The sequence below is a fragment of the Lemur catta genome, chromosome 1 (genome assembly GCF_020740605.2).
Source record: "Lemur catta isolate mLemCat1 chromosome 1, mLemCat1.pri, whole genome shotgun sequence".
Taxonomy (NCBI): Eukaryota; Metazoa; Chordata; class Mammalia; order Primates; family Lemuridae; genus Lemur; species Lemur catta.
Genome location: NC_059128.1, coordinates 64,454,179 through 64,468,448, shown reverse-complemented (window position 1 = coordinate 64,468,448; position 14,270 = coordinate 64,454,179). Strand labels below are relative to the sequence as shown.

The 14,270-nt window shown below is 39.2% G+C and overlaps 2 protein-coding genes across 2 annotated transcripts in view; both read right to left on the bottom strand.

The window, feature by feature from the left end:
• The window catches only part of LOC123650573 (syntaxin-binding protein 6), a 101,272-nt gene that overhangs the window by 79,816 nt on the left and 7,186 nt on the right, over window positions 1-14,270 (bottom strand). The gene's annotated exons all lie outside the window — the stretch shown is intronic.
• Window positions 12,351-14,270, bottom strand: part of LOC123630197 — a 154,958-nt gene continuing 153,038 nt past the window's right edge. Inside the window, exon 4 of the mRNA XM_045539553.1 lies at window positions 12,351-12,574. Within this exon, the coding sequence (XP_045395509.1) occupies window positions 12,351-12,574 (224 nt within the window). The remainder of the gene's footprint in view (window positions 12,575-14,270) is intronic.

Genomic DNA, 14,270 nt, shown 5'->3' with positions numbered 1-14,270 from the left:
TTTTTTATATTTAAATATTTAAGCTATTTGGAATTTATGAAGGAGTGTGGTAGAAGGCATGCATCCAACTTTATTTTTTCCACATGATGATTCAGTTTGTTCCAATACCATTTATTAACAGTTTTTTTCTGTCTCTTATTTGAGATACTACCTTTATCCTGCACCAAATTCTCCATGCATTTGTGGTGGCCACAAATTCTACATGTGGCCTTTACCAGATACCTCATTCAGTGCTGGAAAAAGACCTAAATTCAAATATCTAACGACCTTTTCTTAAACTGAACTTTCTCCAAAGACACATTGGGACTTTCAGCCCCAAGACATGTTTTATCCTCATTAGTTGGTGTTCTGTCTGACAAAAATTCACTAATTGCTTTCTCCTTTGGAGGTGACTTGATATGTGTTTGAACAGATTTGTGTGAGCAATGCAAATTGCCTGTGCTCATTCTTACAGCAATGAAACTGTGAGCAAGAAAGAATGACTATAACAGTACACAGTATCTAAGTTCTCATCATACAGTGTTTGACCTGAACAGCCACAGGCTGTAAACATGTTTAAGTTGATAAACATATGAAAGTCTATTGACATTCTATAAAAGAATAAACATATGTGAACTCTTAAAAAAGAAAATAAGCAACAAAAAACTAATGGCCAAGTAAGTTTAAACTATACGAGCCATGTCACTAAAGTAGGGAAGAAAACAGCTTCCTTTTAAAGAAAAAGAAGAAAATTTCCATTATTCAGGTCATCATTTCTACTTATCAATAATCAAATATTACTAGAAAATATGTAAGATTGGTTTTGCTATGGTCATTCATATCTTCTCTAGCCCTATATATAATGAATGTTTATTATATAGAGAAGCAAATCATAATAGAGTTTTCCTTCTTTAAAAAAAAAGAAAAAGAACAAAGTTAAGAGTAAAGAACTCTGTACTTTAATGCTTTTCCAGTAATCCATTTTGATATTGGAATAAATACTTAGTATCAAGATATTATTGATCCAAAAAATAAAAAATAAAACAAAAAACCTCTTGCCCTCTTCCCTGCTCCAGACTGGCTCTCAGCTGTGGATCAATATTTCTTTTCATTCAGACTCCATGATCTCATTTGGTACACTGTTACTTTCTTGCTTGCATCCAAGATAACTGACTCTCAGGGTTTGTTTGATGGCAATTCTATTACAGTCCTAAACCAATTATTTCAAGAAGAGATGAGGAAAAAGGAGAGAGACTATACAAACAACTTGACAGAATCCATTTTACTCCTCTCCTTTTAATGTTCCTTGCCTCTCCACAGAGCCTTTCTTTCCCTGAGCTCCGGGCACTCTTTTTACAAAACAGAAACAGGATCTTGGTTGGCAGGAGCTGCCCCCTGCAAACAATGAAAAGCCCAGCAGAGATAATGATTCCCACACAACTGCAGGGCAGCTCCCGAGAGACTGTGGCAGGCAGCAAACTCCCTGCTGGGGGTGTCTGGCTGTCTGCCCCCAACCCACTGCTAATATGGGGGCTACCCTTCGATGACTCATTTCTTGCTCCTATCCTCTTGGTATACACTCCCCTTCACCTAGTAAGTGCTGAATCTCTTTCTACCACTCGGCTTGGCAGCCACGTACTCTGAGAAGGGTCTGGCTGCATCTGTGAGTGAAAGACTAAGATATGACATTAATGACTGAACTGACATTTGTCTTCTCTCCATGTCACATTCCAAGTTGTCTTGTGCTAAAGGGTACTGGGAAAATACTTTAAAAAATAGATTTACTAATTCACTATATTGTTCACAATATTCCCTAGGGAAACCTATGGAAAATTTCCTTAGCTAGGCACTAGAAATTTACTTTTGGCACTGAAAACAAAAAAAATGCAGTGATTAGGAACAGAAAAAAAGATTTTAAAAATTTCCCAGAGAATGTAAAACCTATTCCCAACACCTTGGAGGAACATTAATGTTTAGTTCATGTCCACATGTTTACTATGCCATGGGTACTACCGAGGCTTGTCCTGTCAAAGGTTGCTCAATGTGCACAGAGAGGAAGAACTTCTAAAGAAGGGGTAAGGTCGTAACTGGGAAAAGTACAGGAAGCAGTAATAGGACCACATCCCCAGTGCAGAATCTGCAGTCCAGGGGCATGATGGACTGCTCCCCATCATCTGGTGCTGGGAATATGGGCTCTGTATGTGAGAACAAAAGGTAAAGGGAGACACAAGAGTAAAATCTGGAAATAGCCCAGTTCCCATTAATAGAAAAGACACTAATTAAAAATAACCAAATATAAAAGGTGGGCCAGGTATAGATCAATGATGAGAACATGTCATGAATCAAAGATTATGATGATTCTAATTCTGCACTGGTGAGAAGGACGCTAGAGGGCAGAGAAGAGGACTTAACAGAGCAGTGTTGCAGGGCAGTTCCAGTTTCTGAAAGGTTAGATGAGTCACATTGCATAAGGTTTCTACATTCATCCACTGAAAGGATGTTTTCTCATTATTTTGAAAGTCCCAAAACCAAGGATACTATTCAGATACTCTTCTACTATTTTATGGCCAATGTCCTCACACTCTTTTCACTCCCCTACTTGCTGCCCTACAATGCCTTACTTTGCAGGTGATGTTACTTCTAGTGAGCTGTCCAGAGATTTGATCTCCTGGGTTTTTTGGCAAATCTGAACAGAATGGTGAGAATAATTGGAAATTCCCAAGCTGTACTCAGTGCCTGTGGGCCAATGATGCAAGAGTAAAACTGAGAGGCCACTCTCTACATCTTCCTTGGAACTCTATGACTTCCTGAATCTCCTTGTTTTCTGAAGGCCGTAGTTTGTGGCCAGAGCTCCAGCCAGCAGATGCAGTTTATGTTGGAATACTCCTCAAGCTATGGCAGAAAAGCAAATCCCTGTCTAGGGAATAGGCTTTGGAGAAAAAACTCAACTCAGTATTTGAGCCTCCATTCAAATCATCATGAAAAACACATTTAAACTTTGTATTAGGAAAACATTTGAAACAAATGACAAAATGTTAAGAATGACAAGTCTGAGTACAACAATGGAGATGACATTCACAAATTTTGTGTATCTGAAATACAGAAACAGAACTTACTACTGATGTCCATTTACAGCTACTCATGGCATGGAGGCAGCTGGGCTGGACTGAGTTTACCTAAATATCCAGAAGGCAGGGGAACAGATGAGGAAATCATGTGAGGACTGTTCCCAGCAAAGACATGGATGCATGTTTAAAAGCTGATGGTCTGAGCTGGCATGCTTGGGAGGATAATGGCAATGTTAGAGGTAAGCACAGCTCCGGTCATCACTCTGGAGTACAGCTACCAAAAGGGTGGGGAAGAGAGAGAAACTGTGCCTACACGGGCTAGTGGTTGGCTGGAGAGATGACATGTAAGACAGATTTACAAACATCTCTGTTAATGGAGAAGATCCACTCTGATTTGCCCAAAATTAGAGGACAGTGGCCTACAGGCTGGGGGTGTTAGTTTTCTCTTCCCTATACCTTGGCAGTGTCCTCCTCCCACTGTCTGACATATCATAACTTATCTCAAGACAGGTTCCTACCTGAACTGGCCATCAATGACTATCCTGTTCTGGGTGACTGGGTGTAAAAGGGATCTTCCCATACCTATGGGACCTGGTCCCAACTTAACTAACCTTGAGATGCCTGAACCTCAGGCAGAACTGCCTTTGTTTCCTCCTCAGAAGCAGCAGCAGGGGTTGAGCACCCCCAACCACAGAGTTGCCCTACCTGTCTCTAGAGCTCCCCTTCTCTGTTTCACACGCCTCACTGGGGATTTACTTAGTCATTCTCTTCTAGCTCCCTACGCCACCTCTAGTCATTCTCAACAAAACTTCATAAATAAATAAATAGATAAACAGAACTCTTAAATGAGATCTCCCTCAACTTCCTGCCTACCTCTCCACTCTCTGTTCAATTGTTCATAATAATCCTTCATATATAATCAGCTCCACTTGGTAGGTAACTCAAACTTACGTACCTAAAAGCAATATTTTTGAAACTTTGCATATTCTTTGAGCCAGTAATATTATTTCTAGAAACTGCTCCAGAGAAAATAATAGTGAATGTGAAAAAAAGCTTTAATTACATGGCTAAGTCATGGCATTGTTTATAATAATGAAATATAGGCAATAACTTCAATTTCCAATAAAGAGGAATAGGTGGCTGGGCACAGTGGTTCATGCTTGTAATCCTAGTACTCTGGGAGGCTGAGGCAGGAGAATCATTTGAGGTCAGGAGTTCGAGACAAGCCTGAGCAAGAGGGAGACCCTATCTTCACTAAAAATAGAAAAAATTAGCTGGGCATGGTGGTACACACCTGTAACCCAGCTACTTGGGAGGCTGAGGCAGGAGGATCACTTGGGCCCAGGAGTTTGAGGTTGCTGTGACCTAGGCTGAGGCCATAGCACTCTAGCCCAGGCAACAGAGCGAGTCTCTGTCTCAAAAAAAAAACAGGGGGAGGGGGATTGGTTACATGCATTGCTATATTTTCATGTAATTGGATATTATGGAACAGTTATAATGCTATAAAATAATGACATGGAAAGATGTTCATTTAGAAAAGGAAATTATGAAACAATATGTGTATAGGTCTCATGACTATTATGAACAAACACAAAAATAGTGTTCCTTTGAGTGTTTATTTCTGTGTAAACCCAGTACTTTTCTGTATTTCCCAAATTTTCTACAAGCATTTTTTAAATACATTATTTCAGAATAGGTTTAGGTTTATAGAAAAGTTGTAAAAATAATACAGAGAGTTCCTTGGTACCCCAGACCCATTCTCCCCTATTGTTAACATCTTAGGTGGGAACATTCATCACAACTAATGAATCCATACTGATACACTATTAAGCCAATACTTTATGCAGATTTCCTTTGTTTTTACATAATGTCTTTTATTCCAGGGTCCCATCAAGTATACCACTATATTTTTTGGTAATAAAAAATATATTGCTAAAAAATTGTGTTCAAGGAAGCCACAAAAAATTATGCCATAAACCATTGAGACAGTGCTCATGAGTGGCAGAAACCTTGAATATTAAATCTGCAACTGCTGAAGGGTCTGCTGTAAGTGAACTATCTTTACTCCCAAAAGTGTTGAATACTTTGAAAGGCTGCTGTTAGATGTGAAAAACTCCAAAAATATTCAACTTGTTACAGAAAAATGACCCACTGAAATCACTAGCCTGGAATTAAGAGAGTCTCCATCGTCCTGTTTAGGTTCTGAGTGCTGGCTTACTGACCAGTTTCTGTTCTTCCATAGTGTCTAAATCCCCTGGGATTCTTCTGCAAAAGCTAATGGAAATGCATGACTTATCCCCTTTAACAAAGAATGCTTTTAAAAAATGTTTTGAATTGGAACTTTCCTACAACACAAGCTCTTAAATAATTGGCAAACAAAGGAACAAAATAACAAGCTATGTTTAAAGGAGTGGAAGAACTAAAACAAAGCCCTCTTTTATTGAAGGCTGCCTTCCTCTCTTTAAGAAGTCTCATAATCACTTTTTAGCATCTAACTAGCTATCTCTACAAAAAGAACACATCTTATTCAGAAGAAAAAGATAAAGAAGACTTCAGCAAGCCACTGAGATTGGATAGATCTATCAGCCACCTGTATGCTGTGGAGTGGGACTGGTTGCAGACCAATCTAATTCTTAAAAGGTATACTAGAAAAAAAACAGAACAATTTCCTCATGTCAAAACATATTCATGTCTTCAAACACAATTTTAAAGAACTTTGGCTAAAAGGACCTGAAGAGCAGCTTCAAACAGCTCCCGATTTCCATCTTTCACTCATAATGGAAACTCAGTAATAGAAGGCACCGATATCTCCATTTCTGAATCAACAAATTTTCATTTTAAATTTCAGTGACACACAGAAGGAATCTTATTTTGACTTGTTTCCCGAAGGACAGTAATTCTAACACAGCCCTCTCTTGCAAAAGCAATAAAAAACCCTAAGCTTTGCCTGCCTGAGCCAAGAGTCAGGAAGAGAGGGGCAGCACTTGCTGACACGGCATTTCAAAGACTGTGCCGCTATGTCTTCTCCCCAAGCACCCACATAGAATGGCTTGGCATCAAGGTAGTCCTCCTGGCAAATCAACCTTCAGTGCTAACTTCCCCCAAATATGCACGTATTCAGAAAAGCATATGGATCTGTAATGTTTATTAATACTATTTATGAACCCTCCATTTTCATATTTTCGCCCCATGAGAGGTACATTCAAAATGAAATATTGAATTCTAAAGCTCCTCATTGTGCCTTCATGTGACTTTTGCCTTTAAGTCTAAAGTTACACGAGAAACAAATATTTTTAAAGTCCTATAAACAAAAGGAAGGATGTCTTCCACTGTGTTTCTTCTTACTGTGTTTCATCAGGAAACACAAGTAAAGAAACTGCTTTCCTAGATTTTCCAAGACTGACCCCACTGCTTTCCCTAGTGTTTTGTCTTGGCCTAGCCAAGGAAAATCAAGAAGCAATTACCCGTTTAGAAGGATTTACTCTGCCTGCTCAGGGTAAAATAAAACTTACTGTGGTATCTCTGAAAATCTAGGAGGACTACTAAGTTTCTGTGATATTTTTATTCATTACTTTGATCCAAGAGCTTTGCTTTTTTTTTTTTTAATACATCTGATAACTGGGATTTGAGCAATTTTCTGAGGTGTTTGCCACCTTTCCCAGGTGCTGCCGAAAAAAGCTACCTGTAATGCTCTGATGAGTCTCCCCATCTCCAAAATAAGTGCTCTGAGCAGAGAGACTGTTTTCCTATACTCGAGATTTGGCATATCAGAGGCCACAGGGCGAACGGCTAAGGCTGGGCAGGCTTGCTACAGGAGAGCCACCCCAGGACCCCGGCAGTGCCTGGAATGCACAGGCCTCAGAGACCCTTACCTTCAGCCCCCCACCTTCACAGGGGGCCACCATGGGCCAGAGAAGGGCAAACGTGCGGAGAAGTAGTACTCAGGTAGTTCTGGTTCTTCTGGTTTCTCCACTAGTAAGAGCAGCTGGACTTGTTAACAATCCACAAATGTGTGTTTGTTTCTGGCCAGAAGTCAATGGCAGCAAGTGGAAATTTGGGACATACACCTTTCGTTGATGAGTTGTAATATTGAAGCACATATTACAGGAGAGAGCTGAACATTCTCTCAGCCCCAAGCAGCAAACATATGAAAGTCAGAAGTCTCTAATATATTTATCTTTTTTTTTAATGAGGTAAAATACTTTAAAGCATAAATTCTTCCCAGCTGACCTAAAGTCAATAAAGCATTCTGTTTAAAAAAAAAAAAAAAAATCCACAAATGAATGACATTCATTCTCTCAGGTATCAGCCTTCCCCTGAAATCCTCCTCGTTCATCCAGTGTTTAGCCCAGACTGATCTAAATATCTTTGGTCTCTATTTTTAGGTTAAAAGGACCCTAAAGAACACTGGTCATGTAGCTCCCCTCTATGACATCCATGTCACTTGACCTCACCTAGTGGTAGGAAGTTTGCCACCTCTTGTGAATGAATGACACTGACTCCATGTTCAGAAATACATGAATATGGTTCTTGAATCCCAGAAAACAAATCTGGTTTGCCTTTCATTTATGATCCTCATGAATTTGTTCTCATCCAGAGGAAATATGCCTGGCTTCTTCCTCTGTATTTACACACTGCTTTGTCTCCTTTTTCAATTGCTCTAATCCCCAACCTCCTCAGCTAGACTGGTATCTCTTTTGGGGAAGGAGGAGACAAACACTTTTTGTATATAACTTGCTGAGTCCTCTACTCTCCTCAATAGCTTAGAGTTCATAAAAGAGAGAAGGGAAGCATTAATTATTAATTAATTTTTGATATTGTAGTCTTTAATATAATTCTCAATTGGTGCCAATTTTTGAAACATAGCATAGTGGTTAAAAACACCTTGTTTTATTATTTATTTATTTTTTTGTTTTTGTAACAGTCTCACTCTGTCACCCGGGCTAGAGTGCCGTGGCATCAGCCTAGCTCACAGCAACCTCAAACTCCTGGGCTTAAGTGATCCTACTGCCTCAGCCTCCTGAGTAACTGGGACTACAGGCATGTGCCACCATGCCCAGCTAATTTTTTAGATTTTTAGTTGCCTGTCTAATTTTTTCTAGTTTTAGTAGAGATGGGGTCTCGTTCTTGCTCAGGCTGGTCTGAGCTCAAGCGATGCTCCTGCCTCGGCCTCCCAGAGTGCTAGGATTACATAGGTATGAGCTACCAAGCCTGATTAAAAACAACTTGCTTTTGAGTAAAATCCAGCTACAAGTGCTTAATCTGCCACTTCTTATCCGTATGACTTTGGTTGCAATACTTTCTGCCTCAATGTTCTCATATATAAAATAGGAATGATAATAGTAACTATAAATCTGAGTTATTACAAGGATCATAAATAAGATAATTCATTCAATGACCTTTAGTAAAGGGCCTGACATATAATTTACTCAATAAGTGCTGGTTATCATAATAATCATCTCTGGGAAATCTTTGATACCTAGAACTCATCAACAATTCAGATTAGATGTTCTCATTATTTTACTCGGGAATTTGGTGGTATTAATAGCTAACAATTCTTTCCACCTTTATGACTTGTTTTATATTAACTTTAAATATTTATACATTTTCTAGCACTTCATGCAATCTGAACTTACACCAGACTTTCAAAGTAACATTATCATTCTATATCACTTTATTCTTGTGCCACATGCATTTTAGCTACCTTAGAATTAAAAAGAAATACCAATAAAGCAATTGAAAAGGGACTTGCAACTAGTAAGTAAATAAATCTGGACTAAAATCCAAGTTTCCCAACTCCTAGTTAAACACTAGAATATCTTGCTGTTTCTTGAATCCAATTCATAGGTACCGAGCAATGCCCTCTACTTCCTGAATCCTCTCAAAAGAGGCCGTGAAAACATGAACCCCCTACCTCTGTGTTTCTAAACAACTAACATGGAACTATAGAATTTCATCTAGCTTCGGCCCCACCCTAAGTGATAGTAGGGCTCAAAGCTTGAATAAGAACATATTTTGGCAGGCAATGTATTTTGCTTCCGTAAATTTATGAGCTCTTGACAGTTAAGGCCTCAATGAAATATCTCTTAAACTATTATATTAGATATACCTTTTCTCTGTCTACTCTTTGGTGCTTTATTTCATTATAGCTGTTTTTTTTTTTTTTTTTTTTTTGGTAAGTGGTAAAAGGTAAGTCATGTACGCATCCTTATTTTTTCCCTCAAAAACAGCAAAATCCTGAACCCGTTAATTTATCATCACTAGAAACTAAGGAATTCCAAACAAAAACCAATCATTAGACTTCGATCACACTGCCACTATTAATTTTTCCCCTTCCGTGATTCAATTGTAATCTCCTCATAGCAAAAATAAAAAGGTTTATGTTTTAGAGGAAATTCACTTTTCTCAGCCCTCCTTCCCAAAATCTATATTTGGATTCAGCACTCAGTGGTCTGCAACATTACTAGGGTTTTCCATTGAGCCATTACCCTCTTTCTCTTTTTGTTTTGCAAACAGGGCTTATAAAATCTTTGCTGTAGGCAGTAGAAATGAAGAACAGTGAGAATATGCTGATGTGAAAGGTTTCACTGAACTCAAGCAAATCATTTCTGATTTGCCACAACTCCCTAATAGTAAATGCACCAAAAGCATGCTGTTTGGGTGGCAAATATAAATTCACATCACATAAAACGCACTAAAAGAAAATAAAAAAAATCCCATCCACCTCCCTACACTAAGGGTGTAATGCAGAGATGTTGACTGCAGATGCTTCCCACTAAGTATCTTCACATCAGTGTGAAGAATAAATCCTTGTTGCTAGTGCAGCTTGAAGCAAGTCCTACCGGCAGTGAGGGAAGGAAACTGGTGTATATTTTAAGGCACACTGTATTTCTTTATTTCAGCTATTCACCATTCTATTTTAAGCTTAGAGACACACACACAATTAAATTTAATAACACAGTTTGAAGCAACACATTGCACAATTAAGTTTAATAATTAATCAAGTGATGATATGGAAAGCAAAGCCAATATCCTTGTATTCTTCATAATTCATAGAAAAATTAACCAAATTCCAGGTCAAGACCATGGTCTGCATATACATCTTTACTTGTAGTTTCTCTTAAACGTGACTAAAATGACAATTGGGAGATTGTGTTTTAAAGACACAAATACCGCAGAGAAAAACAAAATGAAAGAGAATACAACATCAACAAAACTTTGCAAGCTACAGAGGAAATGTATAGGTAGTTAGCGACCAGAGCAGGCCCAAGAAAGCTGAAACCTAAGCTGGCAGTGGGGTAATGCCACAAAGCAACCCAATTATAGCACAGAACCTCCTAAAAGCTAAGGATTTTAAGGCATCAGGTACCTTTGGAAGTAGGGGTGAAGATGGAGGTAAAATAAAAGGCAGGGTTGAAAGTCTGTTCAAGAAGCATTTAGATGCTCCAGTTCGTTTCTCTGCTTTTATCGGTAGATGCCTGCCTTTTGCAACCCTCTGTGTACCAGATACAATTTAGGCTAGCTTCCAAGAACCTGGCAGCTAGACCATACTAAAAGTACAGGCAGACGATTAGAAAATCCTTCCCTGGGGAATCTAACCTGGACAAGAAGAAAGTCATTATGATGTGGACATCAGGGGCTCCCCCATGAAACAACATAGTCGGATCACCTTACAGTGAAGTCCACAGGTAACAACACCCAACTACATGATCAGGGCTTATAACTGGCTTTCAGGCTCTACTCTTAAATATGAGCAGACAACCAAGGATCACTGAGCCAAGTCTCTAGTATAAAAATTAAAGACCTACATAGACAGTTACAAGCAACTTGGAGAAAACAGAACTATGCAGGGGAAAAAGATTTTTTTTTAATTTATCATTAATACTCTCAGAAAGGTAACAGAAGATGGTCTATTCATAAAACAAGAACAGGATGCCATAAGAAAATTTAGAGGAAAAAAGTATACTTAGATTTTATATGTGTGTGTATATAAATTTTTAAAACTCAATTACTCAATTGTAGACTTAGAGACTAAAGTTAAGAAAATCTTCTCCCAAAAATAGCGTGGGAAGACAGAAAAAAAATGAAAAGAAATTAGGAGAATAAATCCAGGTGGGTCATACCGATCAAGGTCCTTTGCAGAGACGTGAATCCATGCTATTTTGTTTTAGTAGAAATTATTAAAATATTTCTTACAATACATTAGATGACATAATCTATGGAAGGGCTAAAGAAACAGACTTGAGGTTGAACTTTCAGTACAACTCCCAAATAGGCCACGAAGGAAGCAGTACCTCTTCTAACATGCAGAGACTGCCTCTTAAAGTGGCCAGTTGCTGCCATAGCTGCCAACTCCAGAAGCATGTTAGTGTTGCCAAGATCAGGGATTCACAGCTATTGCTGCTGGCTGCGAAGCCAGGCTGTGCCTGCTGCAATCTACATGAGCAAACTGGATGGTAAGCAGCGTGCGTCTTGACCCTCACAGAGCTGGTGACCAAACGCTGGGATGCCTGCTAATGCTGTCCCAGAGTGAAAAGCCTCCACAGCTGTGCCTGCCAACAGAATAGGAAGAAGTACAGCTAAATCTGTTAATAAATGACATGCAAAACACTAGCTGCGAAAGAGTCTGGGAAATATTAATAATACAATGTTTAGCTTTCTAGCCTCTGCAGTACCCAAAGGTAAATTGGAAGGGAATTGGAATGGATGTGACATAATTCCTATCTGTCACAAGATCCTCAACATCTGAATAACAAAGTATCTGAAAGAAAAAAAAAGAGAGTGAGAACACGGGTTTGGGTGGATGGGGTTCACGCATGAAGTTAATTTAAGAAAATTTGAAAAAAGGAATTTCAACAGTGAAGGGGCCCACTGAGTTCTAGTATAATAGATGAAAAGAAACCACTCCTTAGATATATTACTGTGAAATTACAGAACACTGGGAATTAAAAGCTCTTATAAGCTTTCGGAGAGGAGGGAAATAAATGTCATATAGAAAAAAATCAGGAAATTAGAATCCTTTTGGATTTAACACAATACTGGAATCTGGATGACAAAGGAACAACACCTACAAAATTTCAAAAGAAATTTTTTCCTTTGAAATAAATCAAAACAGGACATAAACAGGTATTCAAGGTATAGTTAGCCCCTATTTATTCTTCAGAGGGATCAGTGCTGTGGAGAGAGAGACTCAAACTCCCAGTTGATTTCCCTATCTTTTATTTAAATCTGACACATTTATTCCAATTGAGAATTCTATACCCAGCCGCGCTATCAATCAAGTATCAGGGTAGAATTATATTTTCAAACAGGCAAGTTGTTCACACCAGTGCACGGCCAGCATCCTGGCTCATCCTGAGACTTCTCTCTGCCTCTCTCCTGTGCTGAATCCCTGTTTTGTATATCGCATGTTTTCCTCTTGCTCAGATATGCCCTTGTTCTCCAAGAGTTTCCTAAGGAAGGGCTCATAACATCTTCTGTGCACAGATACCTCTGGGTGGTGTGTTCATTAGGGGTGCAAATAAGGCCTAAAACAAATGAGGAGAAGAGACTATTTCTACCAATCATGGAGTCTTTCTAACAGGTTTAGGAACATTTCATTCTCAGACAAAAATGTGCCACATTTAAATAAAGGATAGGGCAATCAACCGGGGGTTTGAGTCTATCTCTCCACAGACTCATGCTGCTCCCTGTGAAGAATAAATAGGGGCTGACTGTACCCTGAACATATACCCCCGCTCACACCCTGTATATGCTGAGCCGCTAGGTCAACAGACAAGGAAAATGGTAAGACATTAGTAAAAGACCACAATCTCATTTCACTCTAAAACCTCACCATTGATTCATACTCTTTTCCCCATCCTGTAAAGAAAAATGTCAGGAGACTCCTTAGGAAATTTACTTGGAATTTCTTTTGGACATTATAATCTATCTCATTTAGCTAAATAGAAGAAAACTGATATTCTTTTTATCCACCACTGGCATTGGCCTTGAGGAAATCCACATTTCCTTGATAAATTAGGAAGAGTTATCTAGAAAAATATTTAGGAAAATGCTTTGGTTTGCTCAATATATACATAAAATCTCCTACACAAAATTAAAAGATAACTCTAATGGAACACTGTTTCTTCTCTTCTGACATTTCTATCATAAAATTTCTTCTAGTGTCTTGAACATGCAATGGTCCTTCCATCTCATGATCCTTAAGCAGGAAGTTTCCTCTTTCTGGAATGGCTTTCCTGCTCCTACAAGTCACATACCCTGGAAAGCCTTCCCATAGCTCCTGGACCAGATCAGGCTCCCTTTATAAATGTTCCTGGCTTTCAGTACTTTTCTTTCTTGGCAATGATCTCAGTGTATAATTATATATTTCTGAAATTATTTGACTGTGTTACCCCCTCTTACACATGCACACATCAAGTCTTTACGTTCCATGGAGTGGTGGTGTCTGTTTGCTCACTCATGTATTCGCAGTGTCTAACACAATGCAGGCAGCCTATAAATAGGGAATATATAAATTACTTAATAAAAATAAAAGAGGGAAAAAGGTGTGTCAATAGAAAGGGAAGGAAAACACTGAGGGAGGGAAGGAGAGAGGGACAAAGAGCAGGGGAAGGAAGGGGCAAGAAAGAAAGAAAAGTTCTAAGTACAAATCCTGAGTTTAGGTGGAAATACTTAGTTTTTATCATATATATATACACACACACACTTATTTTGCTTTAGAAATTTTACAGGCTGCCAGAGGACTAGAAAATGAGCCTGATGTTTCTATATTCCTCTAGGGGGAAATGATTCTGAGAAGGAAGAAATCACGGGCTGCATCCTCAGAAGGTAATCCCGATTCTGGTACAACCACACCCTTTGGATTGAGAGTCTCTTTCTTCTCTGAAGTCATGCAAAGGGCAGGGCCGCTGCCCCTCTCCTGCTCACACGTTGTCTCCTGTGAGCATTCAGGGCAGACTGCTGGGGCAGGTCTCTGAACCCTGGTCCTTGTGCCCTGGAGTCCCACTGACAGCACTGAGTTGTAATCCTCTGGGCTGTGCTGCTCCCACGCTGGCTCCATGCTGCCCATGGACCACAAGGGCTGCTGAGACATGGTGTGCTACAGACACATGGGAGAATATCAAGTGTGAGGCACACTGCCACGATGTCCCCAAGACAAGGCTGGGAGAGGAACGAGAGAGAGCCAAGTGGACACTGCACATTTTCAACTATCAATTACTG